General features: G+C 39.0%; 1 protein-coding gene across 10 annotated transcripts in view; it reads left to right on the top strand.

The window, feature by feature from the left end:
* SLC35F5 (solute carrier family 35 member F5) overlaps positions 1-15,989 on the top strand; it is a 45,690-nt gene extending 29,701 nt beyond the window's left edge. For all 10 annotated transcript variants that reach the window (XM_077320265.1, XM_077320271.1, XM_077320272.1 and 7 more), the window contains 8 exons: positions 1,267-1,354; positions 3,825-3,880; positions 5,781-5,885; positions 6,693-6,852; positions 8,953-9,043; positions 11,056-11,210; positions 12,049-12,140; positions 12,697-15,989. In XM_077320265.1, coding sequence (XP_077176380.1) covers positions 1,267-1,354; positions 3,825-3,880; positions 5,781-5,885; positions 6,693-6,852; positions 8,953-9,043; positions 11,056-11,210; positions 12,049-12,133 — 740 coding nt within the window. In that variant the 3' untranslated portion in view covers positions 12,134-12,140; positions 12,697-15,989. The remainder of the gene's footprint in view (positions 1-1,266; positions 1,355-3,824; positions 3,881-5,780; positions 5,886-6,692; positions 6,853-8,952; positions 9,044-11,055; positions 11,211-12,048; positions 12,141-12,696) is intronic.
* The last annotated feature ends 2,430 nt before the right edge of the window (positions 15,990-18,419 follow it).

The raw sequence follows: 18,419 nt of genomic DNA, 5'->3' as shown, positions 1-18,419 counted from the left end.
AGGTTGGGGACCACTGCAATAGTGGGTAAAGGTGGTTCATGTTTTCAATTGCCAGTCAGCAAGAGATAAGAAATTCAGAATGCATAGGTGAGCCAAAGTTACATATTGGATCCTAGGATTTCCTTCTGCTGTGTGAGAACTCCCTGTCTTTAGCCCAAATCTTGGCATGGGGAGGTTTAAGTAAATAATTGGAAGAAGCATATATTTTCAGAATTAATTTCCTATTAAGCTATTTCCCAAGCTATATTCTTGAACTTGAAATTGATCACGTGTTTATGCATTTTTAAATTTACTGAGTTCTTGCTGAATTAGTAACACTTGTTCATATCAGATTGCTAAGTGATCTGTACTTTTATTTCTTCTATTGCTTATTATTTTTAACCAATTATAAGTGAAAGTTCCAGAAGTCCATCAGGGTTAAATGGAGGAAATCCAACAGCCCAATACTTTTAAGCAAAGATTTCTTAAATACATTATCCTGCACAATAAAAACCCCTTTTCACCCTTGTTTTGCCATAATGTGTTAAGAGCCTCTTGTGGCACAGGGTGGTAAGGCAGCAGTCATGCAGTCTGAAAGCTCTGCCCATGAGGCTGGGAGTTCGATCCCAGCAGCCGGCTCAAGGTTGACTCAGCCTTCCATCCTTCCGAGGTCGGTAAAATGAGTACCCAGCTTGCTGGGGGGTAAATGGTAATGACTGGGGAAGGCACTGGCAAACCACCCCGTATTGAGTCTGCCATGAAAACGCTGGAGGGCGTCACCCCAAGGGTCAGACATGACTTGGTGCTTGCGTAGGGGGTACCTTTACCTTTACCTTTACCTTTGCCATAATGTAAGGGCTAGTTTATTGCTATTGCAAGTACTGGAAATAACTACAATCACATGTAGCATGCACAAATATCAGTATTGTAGGCATTAAGGAATTACATATTTACTAGAAAGAGCACCTTGAACATTAAAACATTAGGTTGGATCCAAAGAACTATGAAACACTCCATCCTACTGCAGCTCTTATTGCCTCTCAAAATACTACCCCAATGCTGGCCACACCTCCACTGTGAATTGAACCCTGTGTTAAAACGAAGAAGTTCCTCATTTTAAAAATAATACATAGGAAGAATCTTCTGTTTGAGATGCTTTTTTAAAGATCTTAGAGTTGATTAGAATAATCTCATAACTCCCTCCCCCCCTGCATCATATAATGTGCTAGTATGTTCCTGCTTGCATATTCAAGATTAAAATAGGATCTTTTCTTCTTTTTCTCTCAGGACTTTTTACCCTAATCCTAGCTGCAGTGTTTCCAAGTAACAGTGGAGACAGGTTTACCCTTTCAAAATTGTTAGCTGTCGTTTTAAGGTAGGAATATAGACTCCTTAATCTCCAATTTTCTTCTCTACCATAGGCAAGAGTTGTCTTATATTCCTTTAGATAGCTGGATTTAGTAGTGAAGGCTTCGTCACTATTTTTAGATTCTGTAGATCATGTGTAACTGTTGGGGAACTCTGTAGCATGTCTGTTCAAGTGTTACTGCTGTTTTGACAGCTGCTGTGCCTTTCATTGCCCACTGTTCCTCTAGTCTAACAACCCAGTACTAGATTTGTGATAAAACCCTACTCTGAAGAACTTGCTTATGTTAATGTGCCAGGTGAATATACTAAATCTTAAAATTCCAAGAAAAATTTGTAGCAGAGCAATTATGAACTGTCAGCTTCTCCACTCCCTACATATTGAATTTGGGGCACCTGAACCACTTGTTTTGATCTCCATATATCAAAGCTGTGGAGACCAAAGGCTGTATCTGCCTTATTTTTTCTGTGTATGCTTCACTTCTAATACATCACAGCTAAAAATGCAAGACTTGAACTGCTAATGTATTACTTCCTTACAAAAAGAACTTGTTCATTTCTCAGTTATGCACAAATACATATGAACGTACCACGATGGTACTATTGCCAAGCATTGTATCTTATTGCTTATGAAAAATTGCTTATGAACCCCCTCCCCACACACTCATTACTGACTAGTTTTTATTCTTTTTCTTTTTCTCTTTTGTGCCCAATTGAGTGGCAAAGAAAAGTAATTTTTTATAGAAAGATCTTTCTCTTCTTTAGATGTGAAGAGGTTTCTGTAGGATGTTATCATTGCTTCATAACTATCAGTTCTCTTCATTTTAGTTTTATGTTTAAGTGTCTCTAGGATATCTCCATACCCTGGTTTGACTTCTACTATTGCTTGTTTTTACCACAGATTATAAACATTTTCAAGTTCCTGTTTTGTCTTTCATTAACAAATAAATTAAGATATACACCAAATCTGTGTATACTAGTAGTAAAGCCTGTTGCATTCTGTAATACAACAGGCGCTAGCTCATGGTTTGGTGTGGATTTAGTGCCTCACTTGGAAGCTGGCAACCCTAAGAGGAGATTTCTCTGTGCACAGCAGTATTTTTATTTTATGTATTAATTGTTAATCTTATACCCTGCCCCTCTTGACAAATTGCCTTGGGGTGGCTTACAAATAAAGGCTTACAAATAAAAGGCAAACAGCCTTTACAATAATAAATATAATAAAAATGCTAAAAACAGCATCCCCCCCCCAAATAAAACATAACAATCAAACCCCACAAATAATCAAGCAAGGCAGATGGCAGACAAAACCCAAAAACAACTCCCCAATTCCAATGCCGCCACCCTTATACCATTAACGGTATATGATGGAAAACAGGAAGTCAGATATCATAGACGGGACCCATAGATCGATCAATCAACCCCGGGATCCTCCCCCCCCCCCTGCAGCCTCAACCAAAAGCCTGATGGAAGAGCTGTCTTACAGTCATGTGGAATGTTGATGGCTCCATCAGGGCCCTCAGCTCTTGACCCTAGTCAGGTTTATGCATGTCTAGGAATTTAAGATCATGAACCTACACCAATTTGCAATATTTTCTTGACCTGAAATAGGTCAGGGAGTGCTGTCTGGCTGGTTAGGTGGCTGTGGAGGCATTATACACTTTTGAGGCACCACTTCCAAACCTCAAGGAATATTTTCTGACCAGGGACAGCCAACCTCCAGGTGGGGCCTAGGGTTCTCCTTGAATTGCTGCTAATCTCCAAAGTATAAAAATCAGCTCCCCAGGCAAAAATGGCTGCTTTGGAGGGTGGACAGGGTTGTTGTGCAGAAGAAATATTTAAGGCCTCCCATGCAGGTTGTTGTGGAGATGAAACACTTGAGGCCTACTGCAAAGGGTTGTTGTGCAAATGAAACTGGAGGCAAAAGAATCTCTGCCACAGCATCTAGTTTCATCCCCACAACAACCTTGTGCAGTAAGCCCCAAACGTTCAGAGAGTTGCGGAGGAGAGACATGTATGGCTTGGCTGCCTCTTCCCTCTAGCAGGCTGGCCACAGCAGTGTTTTAAATGAGATGGGGCTTTTCTGTGGCCTCCCTGTCACCCAGCAGTTAGGCAGAAGAGGAAAGCTCTCCCCCCTCAAAAGGGATGTATGCCCATGACCACAGACTCCCCTGCATTGCTCTCGGAAACACATTCCTCACCAGTGTCAGTGGTTCCTTTCATAGCAGACCTGAAGGGGAGGAGGGGATTACAGAATCCTGAGCCTCTGGGGAGTGCGGTATATAAATATAATAAATACATAAAGGCAGCATTTGGCCCTGGGGTAGGGGAGATTCCACCAATAGGAGTTTGGAAGCTTCAGTATATTTTCAGAAGTTTGAATCACATTTTATGTATACGATAATTTTATGTAATCAACTGCTCTCAAGTTATTTCTCTGTGGAAATTCTGTCTAATTCTATTTTATTCCCCTCAAATAGCATTGGAGGTGTTGTTCTTGTGAATCTTTCTGAATCTGATAAATCTGCTGGAATAGGTATATTTTTTCAAATGCAATACTGTGAATACATTTGATAGATATTGTTGTATACACTTCATAAATTACACATTTAATTTTATATCCGTGTATTTAAAGTGTACAATGTTATGCATGTTTACATTTAAAGGCCTTACTGTATTCAGCTGGGTTTTCTCCCATGTAGGTGTGCATAATTTTGCAATTTTACTGTGTGCCTGAAATAAATTATACAGGGGCAGACAGGCAGGCAAGTGTGCATGCACACGAAATCTCACACCTCGAATAAAACTTTGTTGATCTTAAAGGTGCCTTTGTTCTGCTACTTCAGACCAACATGGCTATCTACCTAAATTTGTCTGAAATACAGTTGCACTACAGCAGGCTTTCTCAACAGGTTTTGTGAATAAGTCATTTCTCAATGGCCCTCAATGGAAGGTTTCCAATTAGAGGGGGGGGGGATTAATTTTTTAGATTTTAAAATTTTTTACAAAAATTAATCAGGTTATATGCCCATATATGGCTATGTTGACCCATCCCTTCCATAATGGTCAATGAGGGAGCCTGGAGTAGGTGGAAAGATAAAGGACCCTGGTCATAAAAATCCTTGCTGGTTTGTTGCATGTATTAACAACTGGAGTCAAGAGAGTTAAATATTCTCGAGTTAACTGCATGCGGGTGCTGGCGGCAGGGGGTGATGGATGCCTGCCCCAATCCTGTTTCCAGTCCAGTGGAGTAGGCTATGGGGCCGTTTCTGCTGTTGGGGACAGGGAGGTGATGGAGAACCCTCTCCCCCTGGCCCCTTCTGTGCTGCAGATGCTCCACCTTCAGACAAGAATGGAGAGCTGTGCTGTGCCTTCTTGGGTGCAATCCTGGCCCCTTCCAATTGCTCTTGAGGAAATTAAAGGGGAAGGGCAGCAGCTGCCCCCCTTCCCAGTATAGCAGGGATGGACAGGCAAGGCACCTGCCCTCACTGTGTGCTCAGACAACCTGTTGCAAGCCTGTATTTATAAAAAATTAAAAGCCACATGGGGGGCGGTTGTTTGCAATGAGCCCAGCCAACTTTTGTTGATGACGTCTGGCCCCTATTTTTTTAAGTTCATTGTAGGGGGAGACGGGAAACGTAGGGGAAGCACATATATGGATATGGGGGCATCATTGTGGTTTATGCCTCAAAAATGGGGGAAGTTCCCTGCAGTGCACAAGAAAGAGGGCCCAAATCCCCACCCCCACCGCCCAATTTTTGCTTTTCACTCTAGGATGTGGATGGCCATCCCTAGGCAAGCTAAGGGAAGCAGAGCACTGACTCATGACTGCTCCTCATAAGCCTGCCTGCCTGAGCCCTGTGATTGCAGCAGCCATCTGAGCTGCATGTGAGAGCCACCTTTCTCATCCACATGCTTGGGAGGTTGATGAAGCACCAAGATCAGGGAGGCCACCCAAAACACAGCAGCCCAGCATGGGGTAGGGGAGTGACGGAGACCTGCCCCAGCCCCATTCCTCGGCCAGCGTAGGAGGTTGCAGGGCCATTTCTGACATTGGCAACAGTGTGATGTCATATCTGGTGTGAGTGTCTGGATGATGTCACTCCTCATGATCTGACTTCTGGGGACATGGCAGGGAGGTGTCGCCTGCTGACATCACTTCCAGGGTTTCTTGAAATCTGAATAATGTTTCAGAGGTTTCTCAATTGTAAAAAGGTTGAGAAAGGCTGCTTATGTTAACAATTTTGGAAATTTGAAGTATTTTCAAACTGTTATAAAAAGTTTAATTTTTTCATGAAAATAGCTTTATTTGCATAATAATGTTCAATCAATTGTAAATATTAGTCTGAAAAATATTCTAAACCCTATGAGTTTTACAAATATGGCTTAATAGTATAATGGAATGAGGAATGTTTGGGTTTTCCCCCCCTCTACAGGTTCCCTGTGGTCCCTCATAGGAGCTATGCTCTATGCAATCTACATAGTTATGATAAAACGAAAAGTAGACAGAGAAGACAAACTTGATATACCTATGTTTTTTGGTAAGAGCAAGATTTAAAGGGGGACAAAAATCATGGGAACAAAGTGTTGCTACTTAGGCCTGAAGATACGCAGAAAATGGTTTAATGTATATGTATATTCATATAGAAAGACAAAGAACAACTAAGGCTTTTCTGCCACAAGCTGTAAAAAGCCTAAGGATCGTTTTAGGCTTACTGCTAAAACCCGACTTAGCTGTAAATAAACTATATGAGCCTTTTTTTAACAAGGTGACTAGATAAACCATGGTAGTATAGGAAGAACAATGTGTATTCACTAGAGACTAGCTTTTGCTGCAGCACTAATGATCATTTCTATGCACGTGCATTGTCTTCTGTTATTCCAACATGGTAAACAGCTAATCTCTGTCAAGGCATCTAAATATGCAATTAAAGGGCATAATTTTTTGGTCAGTTTTCAATTATTATTAGACTACCTTTCTTTAGAAAGCCTCCTAACTGAACTTGTTGAAGTATCTAATCACAGGTTATAGAAATCTGGGGTGGATTTTACTGTTTCATTCTGTGGATGTTCCATTGGAAAGACCCTTCCACTGATATAAGACACTCTTGTATCGCCACAAGAGCATGATCTATCAGCGAAGGGGGTCCTTGGTGTAGAGGAAAATGCAAGCATCAGTGAGATCCAAATCTATGTATTTTATGATCTATTTCTGAAACTAGTTACCAGTTGTACAAAAATTAACAGTTGCAAATATACTAAATCAAGTTGTGTAGTTTAAGAAAATTAAACACACACCAAACTCTTTTGTTTGTTCGAATAACACTTTCTGTTATGAATCCCTGCAGGTTTTGTTGGTTTGTTTAATTTACTGCTGCTGTGGCCAGGTTTCTTCTTACTTCATTATACTGGATTTGAGAACTTTGAATTTCCCAGCAAACTTGTACTTACATGCATTGTTATCAATGGCCTTATTGGAACGGTTCTGTCTGAATTTCTTTGGTTGTGGTATGTACATTTGGCAAACTGCTTTCCATATTAAGCTTCTTAAAGTTAGTTAGCCATTAAAAGTGGGAATCAACAAATAACATTGCGTTTTGATATTATGGATGAGTAAATAAGACTGGTTTATATAGCACCAAGCATTGCAAAAAATGTCTCAGCATATTGTCATCACTGATACCATCAAAACTTAATTATTAAAGAGAATAAGGTTATCAGGGGGCTGGTTTATTAATAGTTTTTTTTTAGGCCAGCCATATTATTTTGCTCCTTGGTTGTTTAGGGTGAGCAGTTCTGGGGGGGGGGGGGTTATTCCTCCAGAATTGCCTTGTAGCTCACAAGGTGAAATGTGAGATCTCCTTTTCCACTATTGCACTGTGCTTTGTTAAGGTTAGAACAGACCTGTGGTATCTGCAACGTATCACTGCAGCTCAGAAAGCTGGAACTCAGCCATGAATGAAGCCACACATGATAGTGTCACAGTAGTTGCATGTACATTTCTGTGGTCAATATCATGGCTGCATGTACACTTCTGTTATGAAAGCCAGTGTAGACTGCTCCTGTTAGATAGTGGGAGAGGATAACAGTCAGTAATCATGGTAGAAGGGAAGGCATCAGATTTTCATGGAAAGTATTGAATGGACAGTGTATATATAACTTTGAACCATAGCCATCCAATCTAGACATTACTATTAAAAGTTTATTTAACCATCTGTAGCCCTTAGGCTGCCACCTACCAATTGTTCCTCTGCTTAGGGTAACCAGTCTGCCATTAATTACATCATGTACTTTTTTAATTTGTGGAATTGTCTTCCTAATTTTTTAAAGTTATAATGTATTTTGTTTTATTTGTAAGCCACAGTGAGCTGTGGTTAAGGTTGGATATAAATATTTAAATAAATAAATACCATGAGTAAAGGACTGATCTTGTGACTACATTCCCATGTGCTATTACAAGTGTTTAGATTTTCAAGATTGAGGTCCCAGGGTAACTGTTGCTATCTCAAACATTCTAAGGACTAGTTAAAGACATTCATATACACAACTTAAACAGTGAACACTCTGACTTTCAGCCAAGAATGTGGACTTTTTCCAGTACTAGTTGCTTATGTTTGCATTAGTTAATACAGTTTAATGGGATGATATCTATGGTGGATTCTATGAACCTACAAGTCATCCTTTACTGCTATGATGACTGATGAACATGTATTAGTGAACTACCCCACATCAAGTACTAAAGCAGAGGAGTACTGTGCTGACAACCAGAGAGCAAATTGGAAGTCTATTCTGAATAGGAGGGCTAGGATTTATAGAACTGAAGTATATGTGTTAACATTAATCAGAACCCTATTAATCCATAGTGGGCAGTCTGAAAATGATGAATCCAAATGTAAAAAAATCAGAATATATTTGAAAGTCATGAGATCTTTAGTATTGTTGTTTTTTGTTTTCTGATTTTGGTACAGGCTTAAATTATGTCCATAGTTAAGGACCAAAGTGCATACGTCATTATACATAAGTGATTGCATTGAATTTGATTCCCCAACATTTGATATAATGTTTGATGTAATTTCAAAAAGCAGTGCATGGAGCAGTGCTGAAAGTAGGAATTTAACTTTTCACTTAGTGCCTTTCCCTCATTTAAAATAGGTTGCTTAAAGTCCTGGTAGAGGGGAGAAGTAGGTATATGATGGGGTACATGCCTGTCTTTTCCTACTGGAACCAAAAGCAGCCAATGAGGTCTGTTTTTATTAGGGAAAACAGTAGGAGGTAAAAGGGTTAATGTTCCTCTTTCCCAAAAGCACAGTCAAATCTATAATGGAGGTCCCTCATGCTTGTTTTTTGAGACTGAAGTGAATGTTGCGGATGCCATTTATGGTTCCCTAAAGTTATGTGAAATTTGATCATAAGTAATGCTAGTAATATTTTTTAAATATTTTAAATAAAAATCATTCTTAGTTACATCTTTGCCTTGGACTTAAGACATGGCTTTAGAAACCACAACAAGCCCACAAACACTGCTACTCATGAAAATACCTTTATGTACCCTAACAGTGCTTTAACTGTTCAACAGCTTTTAAAATTGAAATCTTAATATTTTCCTAGGGGCTGCTTTCTTACCTCATCATTGATAGGCACACTTGCCCTGAGCCTTACAATACCTCTGTCCATAATCGCTGACATGTGCAAGCAAAAGGTAATGTACACTTTATTGGTGAAAATTGTGCTCACCACTAGTGTCTTGACAGATAATTTAGACAGTGTCACAAGACAAGGAAGAAGTAATATAGCTGTGGTAAGGCACAGATTGTATTTAATTATAGACAATTACTCTTGTTTTTTTCTTGAATGGGCCGGTCACCTTTTATCAGTGAAAGCCCACATATTTCTCATGATGCTGTAACAGGAAAAGATCATGACAGAAAATGTTTTGTAGGCCATGAAAAATGAAGAGGATATGTCCTGTGTATAGGCTTTCCCAACACTGAAAATGCCTGTATGTGGGTTTATCGAGAACCGCCTCCCCCACTGGAAAAAATGATTGCAGTATTGATCTGTGCATACCTCCCCTTTTCATCCAACCTGCTTCCTCTACTTAGACAAGGAGAAAGAGATGGGATCCATGCACAGATCTATCCTGTAACTGCCTTCGAAACCTGTTGTTTCTTAAATAAAACATATCTATTTAGCAAAATTATACATGATAGATGCTGAGCCACTTGAGGTATATATTATATCAGAAATTGTGGTGAAGAGAGTACTTAAAATCCTATTTTCAGAGTCTCCAGAATGGCTTCCAGTTTTATAGAAAACTGTGTAGTGTGTAATACTAATTATTTTTTCAGTGGCCACAGAATAAAACAAGCTTTAGATTTATTTTGATGGAAGTAAATATTTCTGCAAACATGGCCTCTGCCTCACTGAAGGGAAAGTCATCCAGCTGATAATGGACAAAGCTATGGCGATGACTGTATCATTGAAGCCACTTTCATTGTATTTCTGGACATTGTATTTCTGGTGGCAATTATGACAGCCAGAAGAGTTGGAGAATAGGCAGCTCTGAGGGCTGAACACTCATTAAGTTTCAGTCTAATCATGTACTGTTGAGGCCAAATCTATTTTTTTTCTTTTAACCAAAGTCCATTTCTAGTTTCAACCTGGCTCAGGACATTGTCCTTCCAGTATTTTTTCCCATCTCCTACCTAATAGGATGAAAAAACACTACATACATTAGGCATACATTAGTCTTTATTATTTTACCTAGACAGAATAGAGAGATTCAGGCAATCCCAGCAGCTATTTCTTTGTTATTCTGGTAGATCAAAAGGGAGACCAGCTTCGGCATATTTCTAATTTGGTTAGGATATACTACAGTATTCTGTGGAGAGGCGAGTAACAAATCTAATAATAATAATTCTTTTTGACTGCACAACCTGTGAGGTAGATTAGACTGAAAAAAATATGTCACTGGTCCAGAATTACTCAGTGCACTTCAACAGCAAGATGAAGATATGAACCTGGGTCTCTAACCACTATACCACACTGGGTTTAATAGGGTGATTATTGTTGAACAATAGCAAGCAGCTAGGCCTCGTTGAGTCATGCAAGTCAAGTGGTATCAAATCACGCAGACCGAAGGTTGGCAGTTTTCAGGTGGGACCTGGAGATCTCCCACAATTACCACTGAACTCAATCTGTCCCTCTGAAGAAGATGGGATCTTAGGAAGGTGGAATCTGGGGAAGGTGGCATTATATCCAGTTGAACTGCCTCCCTTCCCCAAACCCTGCCATCCCCAGACTCCACCACAAAATCTACAGGAATTTCCCAACCTAGAGTTGGCCAACCTAGTCAAGCCTGGCTTCAAGAAGTCCTCCCTCAACTGCCAAAATAGGGCCCTTCTCTACAGGCACACCTATTATTATTTTCATATTCTTAAGCATTTCTTATGTATTTCTTTTTTAGATTTTACCTTTTTCTGCAAATTTGGGTCTCTTTTCAGGTTTGTAGAAAGAACATCTTTGCCTTTTCACAGTTCCAATCAACGTTCAGATTTAAGTATCCAGAGGTTTCCCAACTCAGCCTTTAGTATATAGATGTGATGACATACAGCAAGTTTCTTGTCCAATCTACATATGCCTGCACCTGTGATGCAGGTGACATGATGCTATCTACTTTTAACCAAAATATTATTCTTGTTCTAATTTCAGGTTACATTTTCTTGGTTATTTTTTGCAGGGGCAATCCCTGTATTTTTTTCATTTTTCATTGCAACTCTTTTGTGTCACTACAACAACTGGGATCCAGTGATGGTGGGAATCAGAAGAGTTTTTGTATTTTTCTTCAGGAAGCACCGTATTCAGAGGTAGGATAACCTCCTTGAAACTACCCCCTCCTTCACCTTTGAAATCAATTGTAATTTATACCTCAAGTAGCTCAAGATTTACTTGAAATCTTAAGATTCCTGGCATCTTGCTTTTTCCTCTCAGACAAGAAGTTGAGTCTTTTCGACAATGCTGCAATGCAGTTGTGTAGGTAAATGTTGTCTCCTCGAGTGCATACCAGTTGGACTTCCATCCTGGCCATGAGGTGGAGACTGCACTGGTCACCCTGATAGAGGATATCCAGCGCCAACTAGATCAGGGCGGTTCAGCAATCCTCTTACTTCTGTTGGCTCCATTTGATATGGTCAACCACGGGTTGTTAGCCGACCACTTCACCAGGGCAGGGATTAGGGGGCCAACAGGGTTTCATAAGCAGAGAAAATGAAGAAAGGGCAAAATTACTGAACTCTTAAAACATTTTAAGACTCAAGATGATTTTTGTTCTGCCACTACAGAATTGTATGGAATGTTCATGGATCTCTGGAGCCTCCTGTGGATGCCAGCACCTTCCCTGGTGCCTGCCAAGTGGGTGGGGCCAGGAGGGGCTTTTGACCAGCAGGGCTTGATTAGCCATTGAAGATTTGATTGGCTGTGCAGATATTTTAAAATATTTCTTTGACAGCCAACAGCAGCACAAGGACCTTCACTGTATGACTGAAGCTAAGTTGTAGCACCCATTTTTGTTGGACTTTGCTTCCTGCAGCAGACATTTGTGGCAACCATTGTGTGACTATGCCCATGGGCTGAAAAGGGTTGGGGACCCCTGAGATAACTTTTCTGTGTAGATAAACTAATTTCATAAATTTTAATCATCTTTAGAACACCGGAAGAAAGCGAGCAATGCGAAAGTCTCATTCCAATGCACAGTGTTTCTCAAGAAGATGGAGACAATGGTTGTTCCTAGGCAACAGGTTTATATAATACTGAAATATTTTTGTGCATAAAAAACAAACAAAATATCAGAATATAGTGATTTCTGTCTTTTGCATGCCTGCCCTTGATATCTGGTTTATAAATGTTGACATCCAGTATATACAACCCCCCCCCCCACACACACACACTTCCGGTCTATTTGAGCAACATCTTAAATAAACTTAGTTTCCTGTTAACATTTTAAAAGTTTCATTATTAATTATGAGGAAGATCCTCATTGTAATATGAATTATAAAGACAAATATTTGCTAATAACTGCTTCCAGATGTGATTCCTGGTAGCATTGGCAGGTAGATTTGCTCAGATATTACTGCATGAATATTCTGAGTAGGAAAAAATACCTTTTCCTGTCATGTTTCTTTGTACTTCCTTAATATGCTAAAATTCTAAGCAAATTGCTGCATGGTCATATCCTGAAAACTTTTCTTACTATTCCTCAGTAAGGTGATTAGGAAGCTTACATTATAAAGTCAAAATTCTGCAGATTGTAATTAGGTACTATTGTTAATTTTGTGTGTGTTTGTTTCTCCATAGTGTACGATGAAATGATAACTCAGCGAAGAGACAATCTTATGGAAAGTGCTTATGGAATCATGTTTCAGTGCCTCTTCTGAATCTTTTAATGTTTCACTTCATGTGAAACTTAAAAAATATAGTTCTACCCATCCCATCTTAATGTCACATCTCAAATCATTTTGATTATAGAATGACTTCACTACAGGAAATACCAGTCCTTTTAAGAAACCAGCCTGCCTTATAGAACTCAGTTGATGGTATTACTTGACATAATCAAGAAAGTGAATGCTGTTCTAGTGATTTTTTTAAAGCTTTCATATGTTAAAATGCTGGATAATTTTACAGATACTTTTCAGATTCTTCAAAAAGTCTGTGGATCATAACTTTGTATAAGCTTTCAAATGGGAAAAAAACCTAAAATACAGCAGAAACTGTAAGAGGTACGAGTAACCATTTTCTGATGTATAATCTCTACTTGAATAATAGAAAAGGAAGGAAATTATTTTTCTTATTTGAATATCTGCATTACAGAAGAAAAGAGCAAGAGTTCAGTAGCACCTTAAAGAGTAACAAATTTTGTGGCAGGATATGAGCTTTCATAAGTCACTGCTCACTTCTTCGGATATACCTGCCACAAATTTTGTTAGTCTTTGAGGTGCTACTGGACTCTTGATCTTTTCTACTGCTACAGACAAAGATGGCTACCCATCTTGATCTGTCTTCATCACAGGTGTTATTGCGGTTTTCCAACATTACATATACCCTTCTGTTGGTATGAGAGAACTTGTAATAGTTTGGGTGCCTTGAGCTTCAGTATGTTCTCAGTCCTAATAAAGTTGAAATGTTATTGTAAAAGTGAACTTTGGTGCACACATTAGATTCAAAGTTAGTTGATACAGAACCCTTCTAAAATGTGCCAAATGATTCCATTCACAAAGTTGTAAAGACAATATTTTGAGTTCAACTGACAATGCTGTGGAAGGACATAAAGCCTCTACACTGGAATTCATGGTATGTGAGCCAAGTTACAAATGACAAGCAGGTTTATTATTGTTTCTCCAACCTCTTTACTTTTTTCAAGAAATTGGCTGCAAGGAGCTGAAATCAGAAATGAAAGACCAACACAAGCGAGAGGCTTCTTTTAACCCATTTATCTGCAATTGGTTTGTTCCAAATCCCTAATCATATCCAAATTGTATCTGCAGTTTTCCCACTTGCTGATGAGGAAATAATGGGTACATAACTTAATTTTTATTTTGTCAGGTTCCAAATGATGGAATGCATTCAAGGAGTATTGTTTGAATGAGTGTGGGGAGAAATCTAAAGTCTTTCTCATGAGCACCGTAAATGTGCCCAGATAGCTTTTGTGGAGTATCTTGGAATGTTATTTAATCAGAAATAGTCATCATTTTTAAAGATCTGTATAGCAGTATATCCTGTAAATCACAATAGTAGACAAAGTTGTATCTGTATGGAAATAATGTATTGCTACCATTGTCGTATTTTTTTGAAAAGATCAGTTGATTCTACACTACATTGCAGAATGTTTTCAGGTTATGGTTGACAATGAATACTAGTGCACACGAAGCGTACAGATCAAGTAAGGAAGAACGCAAAATTCTTAGGGAAAAGTCTGACGGAACAATTCTATTCAGACTTACTCCAGTCTCAGTTCATTGAAATTAATAGAACTGGTGTAATTCGCCAGTGTAAAATGTTGGCACTACTATGGAATCTGGGATTATATTTAGTACTAAATGATAAAAGAATTTTTAAAACATAAAGGTAACCTGCCTTCCAAAGCCAAGTATGAATATGTATAAACCCTACCATTTATTATTCTTAAAAATGTCATGTTCCTCAACTAGAAGAAGAAGAGTTGGTTTTTATATGCTGCTTTTTTCTACCAGAAGAAATCTCAAAGCGGCTTATATTTGCCTTCCCTTCCTCTCCCCACAACAGACACCCTGTGAGGTGGGTGAGGCTGAGAGAGCCCTGATATTACTGATTGGTCAGAACAGCTTTATCAGTGCTGTGGTGAGCCCAAGGTCACTCAGCTGGATGCATGTGGGGGAGTGTGGAATCAAACCTGGCTCCCCAGATTAGACGTTGATGCCGTTCTTAACCACTACACGAAGCTGGCTCCCTACACAACTACTGTTGTGATTCAAGCTTTCCATGCTGTCCCATTATAAAGTGGCAATATAAACTTATACATTCCTCTTTTTCACTTAGTTGCGAAAGTTCTGTTTAAACCCGATAATGTCAACACAAAGGAAAAGATACTTGGATGAATACAATAAGTACCTTGACTAGATTTTTTTTCTTGCTGTCATTCTCCCCCTCCCAATATTGTTCAATATTATATCTGTTCCCAGTTATAAATGACAGCCCAACCTGCCCAACTTTGTAAATATGAGGTGTTTCAAAAGAAAATGCATAGCTGTCAGTCATTACCACCTATCACATGAACAACATGGTGGCCTGTGTTACTTTTGAAGAAGATTTTACTTACTTGATTTGCTACAGCACATATTTTTGTCATAGTGTTAAGTTCTGCCTATTGGCAGTCAAGAAAGAAACATCCAGTAAGAAAATCATGAGTGCCGAATTTGAACTGCTCTGAAACTAAGAAGAGAAGCTATTAATGAGTCTACCAGTGGGGAAAAGTAAAGAACAATTGTTTGCTGCATCAACATTTGCTGTTTTTATTGAAAGCATATTGAATTAAAACTGCCTATAAATGACAATTGTGACAATATGCCTCATTTCCCCATTCTGCTTCAAAAGCAATATTTCAGTGTTTTATCAAGAGAAAACAAATGTTAATTCTACAATTAGTTACCCGTGAGACAAAAAAATACAGTATTCAGTTATCACTATAAGAAGAAACCCATCCTTGGTTTTACCTCATACTAAAACTGTAATCTATTTTTAAAAAAGATTCTGATGAAGTATTTTAAAAATTCATAGCAATAATATGGTATGTTGACCTTTCAAATAAAGGTTTTATTTTGCTCAGCATTCTTTGTATATCCTATAATACCACTAAATGGTAAAAAATCCAGTACTTTCACTTTTTGTTACTCTGAATTTGTTTTAAGTGTGCTCAGATCAATCAGCCTATAAACAAACAACTGTTATTTAGCAGTGGGGAATGCTATAAAAAACTGAAATCACAGGCAAATTCTAGCTTTTGAATAATTACATCAGTGTTACAGAATGTTCACTATTACAGTATGAATTACAGAACATATGTTATAGACATTGAACCTGTAATAAAATGTGATTTTACACTTTTCTACACTAAATTGTCTTTTTGGAACAATAACAGTTCTTTATGTCTACACTGTTACTTTTTGGAGAAATGTTAATAAGTAGCTTTTAACCATTAAGAAGCACGTAATGATTATTCTTCCTACAAAGGAAGATAACCTAGTTTTTGCTGCCCTATTCTTTAAACTTAAAATGCAAGGTCAAAAAAAAAGTATGCAAAAAACAAACCCAAGCCCAGCCTTTTAAAAACAGGTTTGGGTATATTGGACCATAAAAATATGGTATTTCTTGATCTTCCCCTATCCAATGGTATTAGAATTTGGGATTTTTGGGAATCCCAAATGATTTCATTATATCTTAAGTGGACTGTTATGCTCAATGGGAAATCTTTCTGAAAGTTTCCAAGGTACTTGTGGGCTGTTTTTTGAGGTAGAGGCACAAAATTTGCAGCATAGCTGCCAATGCCCTTCCTTAGAAGAACCCCCAACTTTCAAAAGGATTGGACCAAGTCCAATGTTATGGGCCGCCAAAAAAGGTGCTACCATCCTGTTTAGAAGAAAAAACAGCAAAAAAAAAAAAACCCAAACAGAACAACCCAAAAAAGGTAAAAAGGCAATAGAAACCACAGCAGAATAGAATCAAAGTCCCAAAGAAGCTGCAGTTAGAAACTGATGGTAGGGTGGGGGCATTTTTGACAGTCCAGAAGAACCAGTGCAATCACAGTGCTCAGCAAATCCCAGTGCCATTGTTAGCAATATCAGCTCCACAACAAATCCAAACAAGGGGGGTGGGATTGCAAGCCCAATAGAATAAGTGCAAAGCTCAGTGTTCAGCAACACCCAGTGACCTTGAGACAATGCCTGCTTGACCAAACTGATGTGAAGCACAGAATTCCAATCCAAGCAAGAGAGGGTTGTAAGCTCAGCCCAACCAGTTCAATGTATAGAATGTCCAGGATACTGTGGTAATGCAATCAAAAGAGGACTGATGTCAAATCAGATAATCCTATCAATGCACAATGGATAAGGGGGCATTTTTTTTAGACACAGCATTTGTTTGGTGCACAGAATGCCCAGCCGAACTCTGTGGTGCTGCAAGCTTAAAAGGATTGATTTCAAAGCACGGATCCACAAGAGATCCAAGCAAGGGAAGGGAGAGGATATTGCAGAACATGTTTCCTGTGGAAGGGAGGGAACTAGCATCTATGGAAGCTTTTAGAAAGTGTAACGCCATTTTGTTTGTTACGGCTTTTGCTGTGGTTAAAGTTGCAAGCCATTTTTTTGGTGGGGGAAGGTTATAATGTGTATTTTGTATGTTTTTCATCTCAATACAGTAAGCTGTCTTGAGCAAAATGTTAAGGTGGGATATGCCAAGAATGCAGTCTGCGTAGCAAAAGAAAGGTCCAAGAACACAGATGACCACATTGAACCGTTGCTTCTTAACTGTCTGAAAAGGGAGGTTATTTAATGTGAGGAGATACAAAAAAGTTCCATCACTCTATTGCCTTTAGGTCCATCAGTGTCTAGACTTGCTCGGTGGAGGAACTTTAGGATAGGCTTCTGTGACGGACTGTGCTTTGGAAGCCGATAAGTGCTGTATAAATATGTGATGTACTGTAAAGTGTTAATTCCTCACAGAACCAGAGAGTCTTTGAGTGACAGGCTGCTCAAGCAAATTTTGTTGGATAGCATCAGTTGAGAAGAAAGAGTTGGGAACTAACTACTGAAGAGAACTCACAGCCATTCTGCATCTGATAAATATAGTGTGAAATACCTTATGCAGATGCCATATTTTTGGTGTTTTGCATGACATCGCCAACATCCAATATCTAAGCAGCAAACTGGTAGCTACATTCTTTTAAAGTGCTAGCTGGGGAATCACATAAACTAAAAAGCGCAAGCTAGAGGAGAGCATCCAGCAAGCCACGTGCTAAAGAAATGTGTGCAGCTGAAGTAGCACTATCTCTGCCTCCAATTCCCACCCTTGTACCTGCCTCCCTCCTTGTTTTTTTTTCTTTTTTAAAAAAGCAAACTGCCTGGAACAATGAATAGGCATTAAATTGTGCATGAAAAGGAATCCCCCCCCCAGTTAAAACACAAGACAGCCTCTCTAAAGTCCCCCACCCCAAAATCGGGAATGAGATTAACTTTTAAAAGATTCAAGGCTTGTGATTCCATAAGGAGTGGTATTATAAAAACCACTATGCATCTATGATTAGATGCATATGTGTTTCAATGGAGAAGTTTTACTAAAAAAAAAAAAACATTAGCTGCCATTGTGGGCCCTTTAAAACATGGAGAAAGGTGATTGGCTGCCAGGCTTGATAGACAGGTGGTGGAGAATTGCGTGTAAAGCACGTTGCTCTCTTCTGCCATTTCAAGCAGGCATGCAGAGTGCTCAGAAGCGTGAGAAGGCTGCAGACGAAAGCAAGAGAGCCAGAAAGTGAGGAATGGCCGGAGGCGCAT

This window comes from Paroedura picta, chromosome 2 (assembly GCF_049243985.1).
Source record: "Paroedura picta isolate Pp20150507F chromosome 2, Ppicta_v3.0, whole genome shotgun sequence".
NCBI lineage: Eukaryota > Metazoa > Chordata > Lepidosauria > Squamata > Gekkonidae > Paroedura > Paroedura picta.
Note: the sequence above shows the minus strand (reverse complement) of the source record. Positions and strands in the feature narration are given on the sequence as shown.